Source organism: Podarcis liolepis (assembly GCF_965112155.1).
Source record: "Podarcis liolepis genome assembly, chromosome: 1".
Classification (NCBI taxonomy): domain Eukaryota; kingdom Metazoa; phylum Chordata; class Lepidosauria; order Squamata; family Lacertidae; genus Podarcis; species Podarcis liolepis.
The window spans coordinates 4,009,124-4,029,626 of record NC_139554.1 but is presented as its reverse complement, the minus strand read 5'-3'; the positions used below and the strand labels follow the sequence as shown (position 1 = coordinate 4,029,626).

Here is a 20,503-nt window from a genome sequence, read left to right as displayed (position 1 = left end):
TACTTACAGTATTCTATTGATTAAATTTCTATCCTGCTGTTCCTCCCAAAGGAGCCCAGGGCAGGCAGCAATTACTGGATTTCACCACCAGATTGGGGATTTTTAAAATGCAACTTGAGGGTATAACACAACCTTTGCCAACCTGGTGCTCTGCAAATATTTTGGACTACAACTCCCATGAACACCCAGCCAGCACCCTCAGGAGCATATGGCCATGCTGCCGCAGGCTGATGGGAGTTGTAGTCCAACAAGACTGTTGAGCACCCGATTGGTGCTGTAACAGAAGAAGCAGGTTAGATCACAGATGTGCCAGTGATCAGGGATGATGGGAATTGTAGTCTATCAATATCTGGAATACACACCACACCGACTAACTGTGGCAGAGCATGTCAGCAAGAAGACTGGGCTAAGAAACGTCTCCCTAACAGGCTAAACTTCCCCCCAGTGCAGAGGTTTTGGTGCAGGACAGGGCAGCCAATGCGGTTTCTCCAGATGTTGGGCTGCGCCCATCTCCTCCAGCCGGCTTGGCCAGTGGCCAGAGGAGCTGTTGTCCAACAACATCTGGAAGGCAAAATGTTGGCTGCCGCCACGTAGGAAAACATCCAAGCTGCGTTGGGGTTCCTGAAGGCGTATAATTCCTGGGTGGGAGATGGGTGCCCACTGTCTATAACATTGAATCTGTGGCCACACCCCACACATTCATTTGTTATTTGTTTCCTAAAATTTATACACCGCTGGATTGTAAAAAACAAAACACACACAAACACACACACACTTCAAAGCGGTTTACAAACAAACATTAAAATGGTCACAAAGTGAAATATACTCGGAGTCGAGAGTGGATTTCATGCTCTTTATTCAGCTCATAGTGGTGAGGAGGAATGGAAGTTCCCCCAGAATGTCTGCTTTATATCCATTATTTACACTATGGGCCCCACGTGATTGGCTAATTCCGGGATTCTCCTGTAGGCCAATCAGGTTGCGGATTCACTTCCACCTGGAGCTGGAATGGGTGGCTCCTGTGGACCAATCAGACTGCTGCATTCTGGATCCTATTGTTCTAGGTCCAATCAGACTGCTGCATTCTGAATCCTATTGTTCTAGGACCAATCAGGCTGCTGCATTCTGGATCCTATTGTTCTAGGACCAATCAGGCTGCTGCATCCTGAATCCTATTGTTCTAGGACCAATCAGACTGCTGCATTTTGGATCCTATTTGACTCAGTACATAACACAAAGAAAAACGATTTGAGACATTCGAAAGGTTTAAAATAACGATAAGCTAAAAGCAGCTTAAGGCTTGCACCAGCTATCTAAACATCTGGGCAGGCTTGTTTGAACAGAAACGCTTTCAGCAGGCCCCAGAAAGAGTACAGCGGAGGTGGCCGATCTCAATAGGCAGGGAGTTCCGAAGTGTAGGCCACAGGAAAAGATCAAGTTCTTGCAAGCGCAGAATGGGTCTTACATGGCATCTGCAGCAGTGCCAGTTTCTGCAGATCGAAGCAGCCAAGTAAGAGGCAAGCTGATTTCCACTGTGATGCCTTCAGCAAGAGAGCAACCAAGGAGAAGGAAGGTTCTAGAAAGCTGTCCGGAGCCTTGGGGGTGTAATAGCAGCTCTTCACATGCATTTTCCTGCGGGATATTCTGGAATTCCGGTGCCAAGGCCTCGGGTGCCCCCTCTCTCCGCAGCCCACCCTTCCCCTCCCACCTTTGCAAGAACCAACCTTTTCCGTTTGGGTTGCATTATTTTTTTTAAGGATTCTCCCGTTGCTACAAGCTTACGCTGATGTAACCTCCATTGGCACCTGCCTGACACCGGCGTAAGCGAAAGGAGAATAGCCCTGACATAGATTTCTTTCTTTCCGTCCACCCCATAATTTGGAATGAGGAATGGCACAGTCTTTTAGTTGCTGGGCTACACCGAGGGGCTGGACGCACAACCCCGGTTTTATTATATTTTCCCCATCGTCCTTTTATGGGTTACCCCATCCCACTGCTTCTGTGCGACTGGCTTTCGACATAATCCATCCCCGAACGTTTCTGATCTTGTGTCCTGTGTACGAAGAGTTGGTGGTTCTGCCTGCTTCCTTGTACGTTCTTGGAGTCTGTATCTCTGGAGTGAATTGGTCTCAAGCTGGGTGGGGGGCAGATTTGTGGGGTGGAGGTAGGGATGTGGGGGGGGGATAAACTGGATTTGGTTCGCTTTCAAAAAGCAAACCTGCATAATTTCTGCTTTCTGAAACAATAAGCAAACCGAAACGTTGCCATCGTTTGAGATTTGCCGTTCTCTGAACTTTGCAGCGCAGTTCCCCGGCCAAGTAGTTTGTATGAAAACGAATCTCTTCAGGGGAAATTGATATATTTGTGGAGATAACAGATAAAAACACATTCTGTCGGGAGGAATTGCTTTGCAAAAATGCACACGTCAAACAACGTTGCGTACAAAACAAGTGTGTGATATGCTGGGGAATTTTCGTGAGAATGTCTTTTTAAAAAATTCACGAACTGGTGTGGAAATGTGGAGAACTTAAGAGTGGGAAAAGAGGAAATTCACAGAAATTCACACAGTGTGTGAAATTCAGATTCACCTATCCTTAGATGGTTGGTGGAGCTCTTCCCTAAAACGGACACCTTTTGCTTCTCTTAGGAGACATTGCACAATGGGAAATTGCCAAAAAAAATGTGAAGCTCACAATCCCCTAAGTTGGTTTGAGTCCAGATTCATTTAAAAGGCTTTTGCTAAAGTCCACAGGATCAGGGTTATGTGCATTTCTTCCGTTGATGCTCAAATTCCACCCCCACCAATTCATTCTCCGATTTATGCAAGCTCAATTAGGCCTCCTTATTTTTATTTTTTCATGCATTAATACTGGCCCTGTGATTTTCTAGTCTTTGCCAACACACACACGAAAAAGAACAGTGATGGAGAAGCAGAAATGAGGGTGTTTCTTTTACTGTTTTTGCAAGGTTGTTTTTAAACTGTTTTTAGAAGTTTTGATTGACTTCCGCTATTGACTTGTTTGCTGCCCTGACCTCCTCCTTCAGGAGGAAAGGCAGAATATAAGTAATTTATTATTTTTATCATCACCATCATAGAACTGTAGAGTTTGAGGGGACCCCCAGGGTCATCTAGTCCAACCCCTCCAATGCGGGAATCACAGCTAAAAGAATTCCTGGCAAGTGGCCACCCAGATAGGATAGAAAGAAAAAGTAGGACAGATAGGAAGGAAGGGGGGCAGACATTGAAACTAGAATGCTCAATATATCAAATTGTATTTAATATTGTACAGTGGTGCCCCGCAAGACGAATGCCTCGCAAGACGGAAAACTCGCTAGACGAAAGGGTTTTCCGTTTTGGAGGTGCTTCGCAAAACAAATCTCCTATGGGCTTGCTTCGCAAGACGAGAATGTCTTGCGAGTTCCTGCGGGGTTTTTTTCCTTCCCCCCCCTTTTTCTAAGCCGCTAAGCCGCTTATCAGCTGATCCGATAAGCTGATAAGCCGCTAAAAGCCGCTAATAGCGCTAATCCGCTAATCTGTCAATGGGCTTGCTTCGCAAGACGAAAAAACCGCTAGACGAGGAGAATCACAGAACGGATTCTTTTCGTCTTGCGAGGCACCACTGTATTTAATGTTTTGAGACTACAATTCCCATCATCCCTCACCACTGGTCCTGCTAGCTAGGGATCATGGGAGTTGTAGTCCCAAAAACATCTGGAGGGCTGAGGTTGAGGAAGCCTGCTCTAGTTGCATAGCTAATGGTTGATGATATTATTATTATTATTATTATTATTATTATTATTATTATTATTAGTATACCGTCTTTCTATCTTACAATACTCAAGGCGGTTTACAAGCTGAAGAAAGAAAAAATGTACACCTTATAACAATCCGATGCAATAAAAAAATGTGATAATAAAACAAAACTTTAAAATAAGCAACCTACATCAAAAAGTAACATTCAACAATTATTAGAACAGTACAAAATAATAATATCAACATATAAAAGTTAAACAGAAATCCACTCAACAGTTACAATAAATAATTTCTAAACTATAATCAATAAGACAACGGCAAGCCACAGTACATAAAATAATACAATACCAATTGAGAAGCAGAAACTAAAGGGTGGAGCAAGGCAGGGGGAAAGAGGCCTTGCCTGATGGATAGACCTCTCCACTGGGTTGTCTAAAAGCCAGTGGCAGGGAGTTCCACTGGCTATGTGCTGTGCATGGCCGAAGTGCCAGTTGTTGTTTGCCTTGAATCCGCTGCTGTCAACCCACTTCAGGGGTGCCAGGCCTGGGTTCTAGAATGGGCATCTCTGGGAGCTTTGACTCCAACTCCCATCAGCCCCTGCCAGGATGATCGGGGCTGATGGGAGTTGGGAGTCCAATTAACCTGGAGAGACGCAGGTTGGTGAAGTTCCATGAAATGCACATGTCTCTGGTTCTGATGGTGGGCCTCTGGCTTTGCAAGTGAATCTGGCAAGTCCGTTCCGGCGGCTGCCGCCCGCTGGTGCCCCAGCTGCGTGGCTCCTGCCACCCGAGTCCGGTTGCCCTTTTTCCGTGTCGACGTATGAAATGCAGTGTATCTCTTTATAGGTTTTGAGGCTCAGTCAGGACCTTTCTCCCAATTGGGCAAGTATATACTTCCTTCCACATTTCGGTGGCATTTGTTTCGGTCACTTGTTTTTAACCCTCGACTCCCCCCATTCGTACGTGACAAGGAGAGACCCCCAGCTATACACCCGATGTTTAAACTAACACTATGTTTGGTCCAGTCTGTCCCCCCTTACCTTGTCTGTAACACCTTTGAGGGGTGGGGGAAGAGGGGAGGCAGCCCAGGAAGCGATGCTGAAATGAGAAACAGCTGTTTTTAGCTAGAGGGCAAAGCCACCAACTCATAATAATATACCGTATTTTTCGCTCTATAGGACGCACAGGATCACAAGACACACCTAGTTTTTAGAGGGGGAAATCAAGAAAAAAAGTACTATTCCCCCCCCAGCCCCAAAGAGCAAAGAAGCCAGGACAGCCATAGGGATCCCCCGGCTGGCGAGGCTGTGCAAGGCTAAAGAGGAAGCCAAGGCAGTGAGTGGGATGGATCGCGCTCGCTGCCTTGGCTTCTTTAGCCTTGCGCAGCCTCTCCCAGCTGGAGAGGCTACGTGCGGCTATGGCAATTCCCCCACCTCCCGCAAAAGCCCACAGGAGCCGTGCACCCTTTAAGGAGCGTGCGGCTCCTGCGGGCTTTTCTACGAGGAGGGAGGAGGGACTGACTGGCCACGTCAGTCCCTTCTCCCTCCTGGGGAAAAGCCCGCAAGAGCCGCAGGAAGCTTGTGTGCGGCTCTTGGGGGCTTTACCTGCCTGCCTCCCCCCTGCATTCGCTCCATAGGCTGCATAGACTTTTCCCCTTAGTTTTTAAGAGGGAAAAAGTGTGTCCCATGGAGCGAAAAATACGGTAAATGAATTCGCAGAGCCTGTTATAATGCCTCTAGGGGGCGCCTTTGGAGGAAGGCTGGCTTAGAGCTAGTGACTGCCCCAGTCTGCCCCCTGCCTGGACACAGCATAGTTAAGCAGAGATTTGAACCCAGATCTCCCTGGTCTGAGCGAACTCACTCATCACAGCACAACTGGCTCAAGGTGTCCATCGGAGCCTCTGAAACTCATAAGGGATGGATCGAGTTATGGCACTATGGAAGCAGTCCAATAAACCTAGCTTGGAGTCAACCCTTTGAAGAAGTGAAATTTAGACCTGGTTTTTCTCTCTTTTCTTTTTTTAATTGGGTGGGGAATTCTACTTGGTTTCTTAGCCGAGTTGTGGGAAGGCAGGAGGAGCTAAAGGAAAGCAGCCTCTTGCAGAATTTGGTAGCCTTTCCTTGAGCCCTTCCCTGTCTGCAAAAGCTGTGTGGTCTCCGGGACACGTTATGTATAACTGTGCGAGGTTTCTGCTAATGCCAAATTGATGTGCCAGCTTTGGCCGGGAGGGGCAAACTAAAGTATGCAGCCAGGAGACCAAGCTTCAATGAAGCTTGCGGTTGGCGCTTTTGTCCTCTGTCAATGCCGACACCGCTTCTCATTTGTTCCCCTCCATGCCTTTCGCTCGGAACGACAACAGTTGATATTAAAAAACTGGTAGCAGGTAGGAGTCCGTTTGGATGCATGGGGCCAATGGAACCTACTGACTGGCTGCAACAGTTTGTGTGTGTTTGTGAGTGTGTTTTGAAAACTTTGCTGCACGTGTGTTGTCCTCAAGGCGACGTCTTGCCCGTAGGAATTCCGGTAACCAAGTCCAAGCCATGAAGTTGGCACCTGCCCAGATTGCTACCCCAAAGCTCTGCGGGTTCCCAGTTGGTGCAGCAAAACTCAGCGACCCAATGGCATCATCTCCTGTCCTCTGCATTCGGACAATGTGCAATTGCAGTGAAAAGCCTAAACAAAGCAAGCAGGCAAAGGCAAGGGCAATCAGGGAGCCAAGTCTGCAGGCCCAGGGCAGCCCTGCCATTAGACAGAGTGAGACACTGGCCTTCAGGCGGCAGGTGCAGGTTGAGGGGTGTCAGCCCCTGGCTCTTCCCCATGAGCCCACGCTCCACCCATTTTCTGTTCTTGCCTCTATTTGTCGCACGCAGCATCGTTTCCATTCTGCTGCAAGTCACCTTCCAACAAAAACTAAACCATTTATCTCCCTACCTGCTGTGGGGAGTTACTATACGCAGCTTGCATAACTTACATAGGGAGGGATTCAAATCCCTTTGGATTTGTCCCCAGAACAGGGCTGGCCCTACCATGAGGCAGAGTAAGGCAAGTGCCTCGGGTGGCAAATACTGATGAGCATTGAGTGGAGAGTGTCGGAACCTGCGATCGGCCGAGCTCCTCCGGAATCGCCTCCGACGTGATTAACGACCTGAGCCTTTGATAAGGCTCCAGGCACATTCCCCATTATGCAGAGAATCAAAACGGCATGCAGAAGTGATGAGATTTATGGCTACATCGCTATGCTTTATTTCTTACTATGCAGACAGAAAACCACATCCTCTCTCTGTGAGAGGCAGAGAGCAACTGAAACAAACAAAGGAACAGGAAACCAGTAACATCACGTCCATCTCCCGTCTCCCGTGAGACTTCCAACAGCCTGGAATGTCTCTGGAATGTAAACAGAGTCTTGTGACTCTAAGCAGCTGCACAGTGGCAAACAGAAACTAACAGAGAGAGCCCTCGGGGTGCAGTGGAGGATGCTGAAATAAGATGCAATGGTCTGCAGAGCTTTTGTATGGTGAATGGGACTGGGTGGTGGCAACTTCTTGCCCCCTGCTTCAGGCGGCAAAATGCCTTAGGCCGGCTCTGTCCCAGAAAGCATGTGGAATCGTGGCCTTTGAGCAACCTGCAACTCTCTTCCTCCTGCATGCCTGCATGGAATGCATTTTGTGCCTCCCCCCCCCCAGCCCAGGGACTGCCATCCCATTCACACAGGTAACTTCTCTTCCCTTGTGTCCATTGCAGTGGCCTGGTTTTCGTTTGACCCAAATACGGCCCACTCGGACGTCATCTTCTCTAACGACAACCTGACCGTCACCTGCAACAGCTACGACGACCGGGTGGTGTTGGGCAAAACGGGCTTCTCCAAGGGGCTCCACTACTGGGAGCTGTCCATCGACCGCTACGACAACCACCCAGACCCGGCCTTTGGTGTGGCCCGCATGGATGTTCTCAAGGACGTCATGCTGGGGAAAGATGACAAGGCCTGGGCCATGTACGTGGACAACAACCGGAGCTGGTTCATGCATAACAATTCACACACCAACAGGTACGAGGCCCCAGAGCATCTCTGGTTCCCTCTGTCTCTTCCCCCCATCCTCTGAACGTTGGAAGCACGCAGTTAGACTATGGAACTCTCTGCCACAAGACGTAGTGTGATGGCCACCAACTTGGATAGTTTTAGAAGAGGGTTACGATAAGTCCTTTCTGTTGGGGATAATTCAGACTGAAATCCCCAGGTGTCAAAAAAAGTTATTTATGTATGTTACTGCTGCAGCCCGTGTTTTGTTAGCCCCAAAATGGAAAACGAGCAAGGTCCCAATTAAACGAGAATGGCAACTTAAGTTGACAGAATATGCACAACTCACAGACTTAACATATAGAATAAGAGAACAAGAAGAACATATGTTTAAAGAAGATTGGGAGATGTTTATTGAATACAGTGGTACCTTGGTTTACAAACTTAATCCGTTCCGGAAGTCCGTTCTTAAACCGAAACTGTTCTTAAACCAAGGTGTGCTTTCCCTAATGAGGCCTGCCGCCACCAGTGCCCTTCCACCATTCTGCTTCCGTTCTTAAACCGAGGTAAAGTTCTCAAACCAAGACACTATTTCCGGTTCTGCAGAGTTTTTAAACTGAATCGTTCTTAAACCAGACGGTTCTTAAATCAAGGTACCACTGTATATGGGAAATAATTGTGTACAGCTGAAAACGCTGGCAGCATTACGATAAATTCAGCAGTGCAAACAAGTTTTGATGGATGCAATAATGGAATATTGAATGGTATGGCTTTTGTAAAATGTGCAGGGATTTATGATCTGTAAAATAAACTATGGAAAGAAAAGAAGGGAAGTCACTAATAGCTTAAGGATGTAAAATGGGTATTTTAAATGGTAAAACAGAAAATTTAATTAAAAATTTACACACACACACACACACACACACACACACACACACACAGTGTTTTTTTCTGGGGTGACACAGGTGTACGCATACCCCTAAACATTTTGTGAATCTTTGTACTTTCGTCCATTTACTGTATTTATTTTTCCTGATATGAACTATAAACTGGTGATTTTATTGAGTGAAAATGAGAGTACAGTCATATCTCTTGTCATGTTCGGTTCACGTTATGTCTTTTCAGGTTGCGTCCCGCGGCGACCCGGAAGTACCGGAAAGGGTTACTTCCGGGTTTCGCCGCTCGCGCATGCGCAGAGGCTCAAAAATGATGTCGTGCACATGCGCAGAAGCGGTGAATTGCGACCTGCGCATGCGCAGACGTGGGTTGCGTTCTGCTCATGTTGCGAACGGGCCTCCAGAATGGATTCCGTTTGCAACCAGAGGTACCACTGTACCCCTAAACAGAGAGAGAGGTTAACCATAGACGTGTACGCTTGGAAGGGACCCAAAATGTCATCTAGCCCACCCCCCTGAGCTAATGAGGAGCGCTTTCTTTCTCGGCAGGACTGAAGGGGGCATCACCAAAGGGGCTACGGTCGGGATCTTGCTTGACCTAACCAGAAGGACCTTGACCTTCTCCATCAATGAGGACCAGCAGGGGCCAGTGGCCTTTGAGAACCTGGAAGGTGTCTTCTTCCCTGCTGTCAGTCTGAACAGAAATGTGCAGGTAAGGAGGAATGGGAAGGAGTCCGGGCCTCTGGGAGGAGAGACATAGAGGCTTCTTGCATCTCGGGATGAAGCGCTCCCATCAGTTGCTGGAGAGGGGCAGGGCAGAGAGTGGGAAGAACAGGAATCAGAACGGGAAACCCAGAGTTGCGTTGGCTGCCGATGACGGGAGTTGCCGTCCAAAACAGGCGGAGGAACGCCAAGGACTAGAAACTCGCTTTGACGAAAAGCAAGCAAGCTGTGATTCTCAGGTTGCTGGGTTAAATATTCAGAATCAGTTTGGTACTCAAAGCTAGTGCCCTCAAGCAGGGCATTCTGGGCAGGGGGTGGGCTGGGCAGCAGGTGGCAGGTTCAAACAGCCGCCCCCCCCCCCAAAAAAATTGTCCTGTTCTGAATTGCCCAAACACTCCAATTTTGCTACTCATAAACATGGCAGTGGGGTGGGGCAGTGGGGGTGAGTAGAGTTCTGCCCAATCCCTCGTTGTCTGCTCTTGTGTGGAATTAGGGAGTATGCACAACAATGACTAAAGCAAAGGCATCAATTGGCATTTGGCCTCTTCTACCCCCTGATCATTGGGAAGGGCAGCCCCCCAAAAAAATTATTGGGAGGGCCCAAAGAGCTGGGCCCCTAGGAGTTGATGCCTATGGTGTAAAGACAGCGGGGGATTCATTTAATGTGTAAATATACAGTCATGGTCCTGCCATAATTGCCCCTCAAGTCCTAGTGACTTCCTGGGAGGAATAAATAATAATAATAATAATAATAATAATAATAATAATAATAATAATAAAAAAAAAAAAATTTTTTTATTTATATCCCACCCTTCCCGGTTAAAAAACTGGGCTCAGGGGGGCTAACAACAAATTTAAAACACTGGGCCTCTTCAGGATCAGGCCCCAGACTTGGTTCAGATGATGCCTGTGGCAAAGGATCCGGTGCGGACTGAGACTCCTCTGGTTCCGAGTCCCAGCCCGAGTCCCATGCCATCACACACACACATACACAGAGAGAGAGATGGTTCTGTGAGCATGGGAAGATCAAATCCTGCCAGCTGTGATGGGATGAAAAATGCCACCCCCACTCCTCAGGGCCTGCTCAAGACATTTTGCTGCCTGAGGCAAGGGACAAGATGATGCCCTTCCCCAAGGCATGGGCTGAAGCCCACTGGACTGGTGGTTGAATCTTACTCCAATACTGGGAAAGGGAAGTCTCTTCCACTGCAGCTGAATGCAGAATGCCAACATAGCACTCACAATCCCCACAATTCAGCATCTGCCGCCTGAGGCTGCTGCCTCACTTTGCCGCATCGTAGGGCCGGTCCTGCCACCTCTTGTTGTACCCTGTACCCAGAACCTCCAAGTGTCCCTATTTTCCAGGGAAGTCCCTGATTTAGAGACGCCATCCTGGTTTCTGATTTGATCCTGGAATGTCCCTATTTTCATTGGAGAGTATGGAGTTATCCAACCCCCAAGCTGTCTGAAGGCAATCCTGTATAGGAAAGTTACAGATAGGTAGCCGTGTTGGTCTGCCATAGTCAAAATAAAAAAATTCCTTCCAGTAGCACCTTAAAGACCAACTAAGTTAGTTCTTGGTATGAGCTTTCGTGTGCATGCACACTTCTTCAGATACACTGTATCTGAAGAAGTGTGCATGCACACGAAAGCTCATACCAAGAACTAACTTAGTTGGTCTTTAAGGTGCTACTGGAAGGAATTTTTTTATTCTGTATAGGAAAGGGTTTTTTTTAATGTTTAATGTTTCATTGTGTTTTTATATATGTTGGAAGCTGCCCAGAGTGGCTGGGACAACCCAATAAGATGTGTGGGGTATAAATAGTAAAGTTATCATTGTGGAATGAGATGTTCCTACAGTGGTACCTTGGGTTACAGACGCTTCGGGTTACGCGTTTTCAGGTTGCGGACCGCGGGAAACCCGGAAGTACCAGAAAGGGTTGCTTCCGGGTTTCGCCGCTTGCACATGTGCAGAAGCACTAAATCGCGCTTCACATATGTGCACAAGCGCCAAATCGTGTCGCGCACGTGCGCAGACGCAGCACTGCAGCTTACGAACACTGCGGGTTGCGGCCGTGCCTCCGTCATGGATTACGTCCGCAACCCGAGGCTCCACTGTATTTTCATTGGATAAATGTTGGAGGGTATTTGTACCAAGTTCTCTTTGCTTGCAGGTGACGCTGCACACCGGTCTCCCAGTCCCGGACTTCTACAACGCACGAGGCTCCATGCAGTAAGGAGTCAGGGGGCGCCCGGCGGCTTTTTCTCAGGACATACCGAGAGACCTGCGTTCGTTTTCTTCAGGAATTGACCTCATGGGAGAAAGGAGGAGAATATCTGGTCGTCTGGTAACTCCAGGCCAGCGGAAACCAAATTTTTTAAACAAACCAACAGACAAAAAGCGGGGTGGAATCTAGAGAAGAGAAAGGACCAAGCAGACTTTGGGCATCCGCCAGGGCCACCCCTCTCCGCCTTTCCAGCCCCACCTGTACGCTCTCTCTCTCTCTGTGTGTGTGTGCACGAATGTGTGTTTGCTTTGCTAATTTTGCTCTTTCGGCTGACGACAGCGTTCCCAGAGAGAGCCTGAGATGCGACTCTCTCGAATCAGCTTTTGGGTTCAGTTATTCTTTCAGTTTGCAATTTCCCCTTTCCCCTAAATGTGGATCAGATTCCTGAGGGCGCGGCGGCTGAACCAACTTGCGGATTCTCCAGCCAGAAGGAAAACTGAGCTTCACTTGCTATGGATGGAGAGTTGTGCATATAACATCAGGCAGACCCCCCCCAGCCCACCCCAAGCCCCTGGGCGGGCAAGAATTGGCTGGTCCTTGAAGGGTTTGCAGAGAGTCCAGTCGACTTTTGCCTCCTCTGTCCTCGTGGCCTTTCTTGCTGAATAATACCTTCTCACAGACATCAGCTTGGGATCACCACTTAATCGACATACAAAAGCCATGCAGAATGATGAATCAAGCCCTGGGAGATGGGATTTATCTTAATTTTGTCCCAGTCAAAGCAGAGAGGTGCTGGGAAAAGGTCACATGATTCCCCCCCCCCCCAATTACAGTGTTTAGCTTTTCGTTTTTCAAGATCAGGCACCCCTTTTTTTGATCCAGAGGATGCGCAAGGCGGTTCACCACAAAGCACAGAACACCGGTATAAACAAATCAACACTGGAAAATAATAATGTTGGTTATGAAGGATGGTATTTTAGCAGGGCATCCTTTGGGGCCAAGCAACTGAGGCCTGGTTCTCCAGCCCAGATGTGATGGGAGCTGCTCCCAGTGCCCACATCTGAAGTGGCGCAGCTCAGATACGGGTCTAACAGCCCTGTGAGGGTGAGATGTATGATTTAGATCACTCTACGGAGGATTCCTCAATGCTTCAATCTGCATATGAAATTAGCATCATTTTCAAATTTGGAAATTCGTATTTGAGTTCTGAGTAAATTATCACTTTGTAGGAGCAGAACATTTCCATTTTCAGTGAGTTTCAAAACTCAAATGCCAACATTCCGATTTCTGAATGCTCCCCCCAAAATGCCACCCAGAAATGCCCCCCCTGCCAGCATTCAGCAAATATATCCAATATCCCATTTCTTTTCTGATTGGGATGGATGGTTGTATTTAGCAGAACGTGACAATCTTCTGGCTCAAGTTAATTGGCTGTTTATCCAGACATTTGTCCTGTACCTCTGTAAATGGAGGGTGGGTCACCAATCTGTCTCTGAATGCCTGAAGTAGAAGGAGGCACCCACAATTTGCTCTAGTGTGCAACAAGGGCCCTTTGCACGCTAGACATGGCAGCTCCCATAATGCATTTCTGTTTCTCATTGGTTTACATCGGCCTTTGCTATCCTGATATCCTCTGGCTGTTTCGGACTGAAGCAAAATGTGAGAGGTCACATCCTCCCAGTCCTATTCAAAGTACAAAACCTCAACAGACCGTTGAATCTTGTTTCAACATCCTCCACTGAACCCCAAGGGCGCAGGACAGGTTGCATAACACGCACATACACAGAGCTCCCGCCACTTGACGCCCTTCAATATTTGCGGCCTGAGGCAGCCGCCTCATGTTAGGGCCGGCCCTGTGGGACATCCTTCACGCTGCGGTGATTATTGCAGCTTTGACTGGAAACGGCTTCTTACATGATTGTTTTGTGTGCTAAGTCAGTTTGCAGAGCTGTGACTTCAGACTGGTCATGTTGTGGGGAGAGATTTCAGACTGGGAGAGATCCATATTCACAGCAAGGCTCAAAGGCTGGCTCTTAGATATATTCAAGTTTCCCTTGTAAACCAGCCAATTCGTTGTGTTTCATTTTCATGCCGTAATAATGCTACATTATCAGCACCTGTCCAACGGTCATCTTCCTTCCTCTATCTCGCTATATTTCCAAGGCAAAGAAGCTTGTGCCTTTGACATCCTGTCCTGGTGCGCAGGCCCATTTAATTGTTTGTGACATCAGTCACTGTGGCCGCAACCCCATGCATGCTAGCATGGGGGTAAACACACCTTAATGCAATTTCCTTCTGAGTAAGCATGCACAGGGTTGCTCGGGGACAAGTCTGCAGTCCTAAACGCACTTAACTTGAAGTAAATCCTGTTGAACACAGTGGGACTTACATGGCTTCCTTTTGAGCAAGCAAACAGGATTGCATATCAGTGTGCAGACCATTGGGAGGCCAGAAGTGCAGCTTTTAATTAAGAATAAACTCATGCATGGTCTGAAACATGGCAGAGGCAGGTATCTGCCGCTGGACCTCCCTTGGATAGCACCCCTCTTGCCTTGTGCTTGATGCTGGGCTTTGTAGTCTTGGACTTACTGATTGCTTCCTACAGATATCAGAGGCAAGCACCTATGGGTGGCTTCCAGACCACGTAGGTAACTGATGAAACCAGCTCTTTGGCTAGTCTAAGGCTGTATTAACAATGTGAGATTCCCTGACCATGTCAACACGGAGCTGTCAATTTTGGATAGCCCACTCTAAATGGGCAGCTGCTTTTTTGCTCAGTGGGGGGGGGGCGCTGCTTGCGGGGTCCTTTTTGATTCTGCAAACAAGCTTGACGCGACATGTTTCCGTTTTCTCTGACTACATCCCGGTACATAGCATCCATCTCGCCTCATGTCCACGTGTGTGTCAGGACATAATTTTCCATAGCAGCATTTCAAAATTAGCTACAGTGATGACTTTGCCTTAAAAAAGCCAACAACTACGAGGCAGATCTAGCATTCCTATGTGGTCAACGACAGACATGGAGAGAAGAGAGCAGGAATACCTTCCTTTCACAATCTCAGGAAATTAAATATTCTCATTGCCATGGCTACCTCTCATGGTTGCCACCTTCCTGGTTTGAAACCAGGCCAGCCAGCATTACCCCCACCCATCCAAATGCACTTCTTCTGTATCACCATAATATTATTATCTGCTCTTTGCATTGTCTGATTAACTGTGTCGCAGTGTCAACCCAGGCTGGCTCTCTGTCATTACGTTTCTGCCGAACTGGAAGGAACCACGTTGCAATGAAATACTCAGCCACGTCTGCTCCCGAAAGACCCACCTAGCAGCTGCCTCTAACTGCAATTTGAGATGGGCGCAGTGCGTGTGACCCAGAAAAATGCGAGCACAGATAAGGCCTCGGCAGATGCATATTTGCATGCATTTCCATGTATCGGTTTACACCAGGGGCAGAAGGATTTGCTGAGCATTTGCTGAGCAATGCCTTATAAGGAAACTAGTCTGGATTATGCCCGAGAGCAGGCAATGTGGTCAGGAGGTTGGTAGGAAGCTGGTAGCTGTCAGCCGGTGGCAAGTCAGGACCTGGGACAGCTCCAGAGCATCAGAGATGTTGTTCCAACAAGAGAAGAAGCCTTTGTATTTCAGTGGTTCAACCCTGGATTTTGTGGAAGCCCAATCCTTCAATTCAGAACAGAGAGGGACAGCACTGGCAGTTTTGTGGCATTTGGAGTCTCCAGGGAAGTGGGCGGGGGGCCATAAATGATAGGGATGCTAATATCTGTGGCCATACCAACCATCCACATTCCATTTTGGAGGAGGCAACTTTAGAAAACCTTAACAAACCGTTCCATCGGAATCTGTTCCCATCTTGGGACTGGCTGCTAAATTTGGCGAATGTCATGTACATACCCCATAATGCCTCAAGTCCACCCCATGTGGTTGGTGCCATAATATTCTCTCTGTAGCACGGACAGCATGCTGGTCTGACCTTTCCTTTTGCTTTCAGATTGGTGGCGCTCTCTAGAGATAGTTGTCTGCGGAGGGTTGAGATATTGTTTTCTTTCTTCTACCATTGTTTCTCATCGTAAGTTATTTAATTATCTGCTTTGATTCATTTAACCAGGAGTGGAGATAAATCAGGAATGGTGGGAAGAAAACAATCCAATGTAATAAATGTTAACAGCAAAAAACAAAACAAAACCCAAAGCAAAACAACAAAGGAGATGTCTGTAAATAAGTAATTGTTCCCTTCTAGGATTTCCTTCCCCTTAGAACTGATTTTTCTCTGTTATGGTGATGTTGTACCAGCATTACGTTAAACATAATTTATTGAATGGGTGCTAACCTCGCAGTCACGCTCTTCGTTTTTCTCGGCTGCAGAGGAGACAGGTTTCAGGGTGACGCCGATCTCCTCCAGGGCTTGGGTGGCTGGGCCACCTGCGGCCTTGTTTTCCCATCAGCATCGATCTTGCTTCTTGATGATGTTCCTGATGCTTAGAATAGATTCCTAGTGACTTCGTAACATGTCGTTGGCAACTTATTGCAATCTTTAGCTGCAGACAGCCGCCCTCCCAGGCCCAAAAGGGGTCCTGTGTGTTGTTCTAATAAAAGATTTTAGTCAGAGAATTGCCAGTGTTTCTGACTGTTTCTTTTTTTTGGGGGGGGGGTGCCTGGATCTGGAAGAGGAAGTCGGGGGAAGGGAGTGTAAGAGGACACCTACTTAAATACAACCCAAAACTCAGGAGTGTCGACAATACAACATCCGCCCGATAATAACAATAAATTAATGTGATGGTCCCATGGGTTACCCAAGAGGCGAGGTCCAAGTGCGGTCCATGGTCAAAGGTGCAACGTGGAGGCAGTCCGTAGTAGCTGAATCTGGGTGCAGGGCAGGGAGTCGGGTGAAGTCAGGAACAGGCTTGCAAGCAGGGAGCCAGGGCGGGTCAGGAGCTCAGGCAGGAAAGCAGGACAGGGTTCAGGCAGGAACTAGCAATCAACAATGTTGCTCCCGCAACTTGGGACTGGGGCTGGCCGGCTTTTATCTGCCCCGAGGCATAGGGCAGCCCCGATCCTCTGGTGACTCGCCTCTCCTGGCCTGGAGGCGAGCACTCCTCCTGCGAGAACTTAGTTCCCTCCGCCTCTCTGCCCTGAGCCTCTGCAGCTCAGGAGAGGCTGGAGGGTTACTGGACCCAGAGGCAACCTCACCTTCCCCTGACGGGGCTGAGAGTGGAGCACCTGCAGGCAATGGGTCCTCCATCACCTCAGGAGCCAGAGCAGACTCAGCTGACACCTGCACCTGAGGATCTAGCACAGGTGAGGACCCTTCAGGCTCATGCCCCAGCCCCAGCTCAGCTGGTTCTGGAGGTGGGGAATCCTGTGCAGGCTGGGATCCCTCAGGTTCAGCATCCGAGTCCGAATCCCAGGCCATCACAATTAATAAATAGCAACAAGAATAATTTTTGTTGTTGCTGCAGAGTATCAGCTGATAGGCCATCTCTCTATTGGTTTTGCAATGTGTTCTCCTGCTCTTAAATCATAACAAGGATAATAACATGGGTTACATTGGCCAGATGCCAGAGAGGACAAAGGCCTCTTGAACTTTTAACAGTTGTGTAGAAGAGGGAAGTGTAGCACATGTACATTTCATGGCAGATATTAAAAGCGCAGGAGGTCTGTCTGTTGCCCCCTTCTTGACATCTTGGCCTTCCACGTCTCAGACCACATCCTGATGCAATTATAGGGCTGCCAGCTCTTTCAATGGCCCCTGCAACTCGGCCTTTAGTAATGATGACATGTATTTCTGTGCTACAGAAACAAATCCATCAAATGAATCCAAGGCACAGCTGTTGAGGTGACCGCCCTCTTCCTCAGTGCCTCTAGAAATATGGTCTTTCTGTGCAGTCTCGCAAGCCCCAAGGCGGCAGGTGATCAATGGAAGAAACCATTGTCCCCCAGCAGATGGCGTCTGTTCCCAACCTTTGCCCACCTAGTGCCATGTTCAGAGGCTTCCAGTTGTTGAAATGCTGAATAAGTTTGTCTCCGTAAAAAAAAAAGCTCAGCAACTCTGCCCCCCTCAGTCAAACCCATTTTTGCAGGCAAAAAAATAATAATAAATCAATGGGGGGGGGGGTTTGACAATAAATTTTCTGCACCGGGTACCACCTGACCTTGCTATGCGACTGGCCATGTTCCACATATTCCGTGGTATGAATGGCACCGTTTTCGCACCAAAACTTCTCCTGAATCTTCCAACAATCGGTTCATGGGATAGACAGGAGTTTTAGCATTATGACGGAGAAAAACTTCACACCCCCCTTTCTCCACACCATGTTACTCCCCCCCCACCTCCTTTGCTCACTTCTTCTCTAACAGAAAAGTCCCAGATGTCGTAACCTTTCCTCTTGCTAGCATGCCAGTATCTTAAGTCTTCCTAAGAAGGAGGGAAGAATTGATGCTTTGGAATTATGGTGCTGGAGGAGACTCTTGAGAGTCTCGTGGACTGCACGAAGATCCAACCTCTCCATTCTGAAGGAAACCAGCCCTGAGTGCTCACTGGAAGGACAGATCCTGAAGCTGAGGCTCCAAGACTTTGGCCACCTCATGAGAAGAGAAGACTGCCTGGAAAAGACCCTGATGTTGGGAAAGACGGAGGGCACAAGGAGAAGGGGACGACAGAGGACGAAATGGTTGGACAGTGTTCTCGAAGCTACCAACATGAGTTTGACCAAACTGCGGGAGGCAGTGGAACACAGGAGTGCCTGGCGTGCTCTGGTCCAGGGGGTCACAAAGAGTCGGACATGACTAAACGACTAAACAACAACAACAACAAGGAGGGGGAACCTCCTGCCCGGAAACCAGTGTCCCCACTGTGGAAGGACGTGTGGATCCAGAATTGGCCTCCACAGTCACTTGCGGACTCATTACTAAAACCATGTTGATGGAAGACAATCTTACTCAGCTACGAGGGGTCGTCAAAGAAGAAGACTCTCTAGCCCCCCCGAGGATCGAGCCTCATCCCGGTTTGGGGACTCCAGATGTTGGAGGGTTTGGCTAAGTTGTTCAGCGGGGGCATGCCTATGGGTTGGGAAGATTGGCCCCTGCCAAGAGGGCAGGCCCAGGGGGCACAAATCTCTGTGCCTCCCCACTCTGGTTTGGAGTGGCTAGGAGCCCACCCAGCTGCCCACTCCCTGAGCTGCTCTTCCCCTGCTCTGGGTGGTTCCTCTGGGTGCCCCAGCGGAGGAATCTGCTTCCTGGCATGGGCCACGGCAGCAGGGTCCCCTCCCCAGTTGCCCAGTGGTGTACTTAGAAGTGCAGCTCCCATTCAGCTCCTTGCCAAGGGGGCAATGGAGAGAGCCTAGGCACATCTCTGTTGTTGAAATACCATATATTCTCGAGTATTTGTTGTTTAGTCATTTAGCCGTGTCTGACTCTTCATGACCCCCTGGACCAGAGCACGCCAGGCACTCCTGTCTTCCACTGCCTCCCGCAGTTGGGTCAGACTCATATTTATAGCTTCGAGAACACTGCCCAACCATCTCATCCTCTGTCATCCCCTTCTCCTTGTGCCCTCCATCTTTCCCAACATCAGGGTCTTTTCCAGGGAGTCTTCTCTTCTCCTGAGGTGGCCAAAGTCTTGGAGCCTCAGCTTCAGGATCTGTCCTTCCAGTGAGCACTCAGGGCTGATTTCCTTCAGAATGGAGAGGTTTGATCTTCTTGCAGTCCATGGGACTCTCCAGAGTCTCCTCCAGCACCAGAATTCAAAAGCATCAATTCTTCGGCGATCAGCCTTCTTTGTGGTCCAGCTCTCACTTCCATACATCACTACTGGGAAAACCATAGCTTTAACTATACAAACCTTTGTTGGCAAGGTGATGTCTCTGCTTTTTAAGATGCTGTCTATGTTTGTCATTGCTTTTCTCCCAAGAAGCAGGCGTCTTTTAATTTCGTGGCTGCTGTCACCATCTGCAGTGATCATGGAGCCCAAGAAAGTAAAATCTCTCACTGCCTCCATTTCTTCCCCTTCTATTTGCCAGGAGGTGATGGGACCAGTGGCCATGATCTTCATCTTTTTGATGTTGAGCTTCAGACCATATTTTGCGCTCTCCTCTTACACCCTCATTAATTTAATTCCTCCTCACTTTCTTATACTTATACTTGAGTATAAGCCGACCCAAATATAAGCCAAGGCACCTAATTTTAGCACAAAAAATGGGGAAACTTATTGACTCGAGTATAAGCCGGTTCACCACACCACAAACCTGGTGATGGCGGCAGCGGCAGAGGAAGAATAAGCAGCCCAAAAGGGCTGCTTTCGGGCTGCTCGTTCCTCCTCCTCTGCCTCTGACAGCAGCAAAGGCAGCGGAGGAAGAAGGGGCAGCCCAAAAGGACCCTCACTCAAGTATAAGCCAAGGGGAGCTTTTTCAGCATAAAAATTGTGCTGAAAAAGTCGGCTTATACTCGAGTATATACGGTATATAAAAATAAGAATAAGAAAAGAATTGTCCAGTAGCACCTTAAAAGTAAAGGGACCCCTGACCATTAGGTCCAGTCACGGACGACTCTGGAGTTGCGGCACTCATCTCACTTTACTGGCCGAGGGAGCTGGCGTACAGCTTCCGGGTCATGTGGCCAGCATGACTAAGCCGCTTCTGGCGAACCAGAGCAGTGCATGGAAACGCCGTTTACCTTCCCACCACAGTGGTACCTATTTATCTACTTGCACTTTGACGTGCTTTCGAACTGCTAGGTTGGCAGGAGGAGGGACCGAGCAACGGGAGCTCACCCCGTCGCGGGGATTCGAACCGACGACCTTCTGATCGGCAAGCCCTAGGCTCTGTGGTTTAGACCGCAGTGCCACCCGTGTCCCTAAGTAGCACCTTAGAGAC

General features: G+C 48.5%; 1 protein-coding gene across 6 annotated transcripts in view; it reads left to right on the top strand.

Annotated features, from left to right (window-relative positions):
* The window catches only part of TRIM9 (tripartite motif containing 9), a 72,272-nt gene extending 56,028 nt beyond the window's left edge, over positions 1–16,244 (top strand). For 2 of the 6 annotated variants that reach the window (XM_083514897.1, XM_083514896.1), the window contains exons 9-13: positions 4,600–4,635; positions 6,113–6,136; positions 7,495–7,798; positions 9,214–9,376; positions 11,562–16,244. In XM_083514897.1, coding sequence (XP_083371023.1) covers positions 4,600–4,635; positions 6,113–6,136; positions 7,495–7,798; positions 9,214–9,376; positions 11,562–11,624 — 590 coding nt within the window. In that variant the 3' untranslated portion in view covers positions 11,625–16,244. The remainder of the gene's footprint in view (positions 1–4,599; positions 4,636–6,112; positions 6,137–7,494; positions 7,799–9,213; positions 9,377–11,561) is intronic. The other 4 variants (XM_083514898.1, XM_083514899.1, XM_083514901.1 and 1 more) reach the window with 2 other exon arrangements.
* Positions 16,245–20,503: the final 4,259 nt, after the last annotated feature.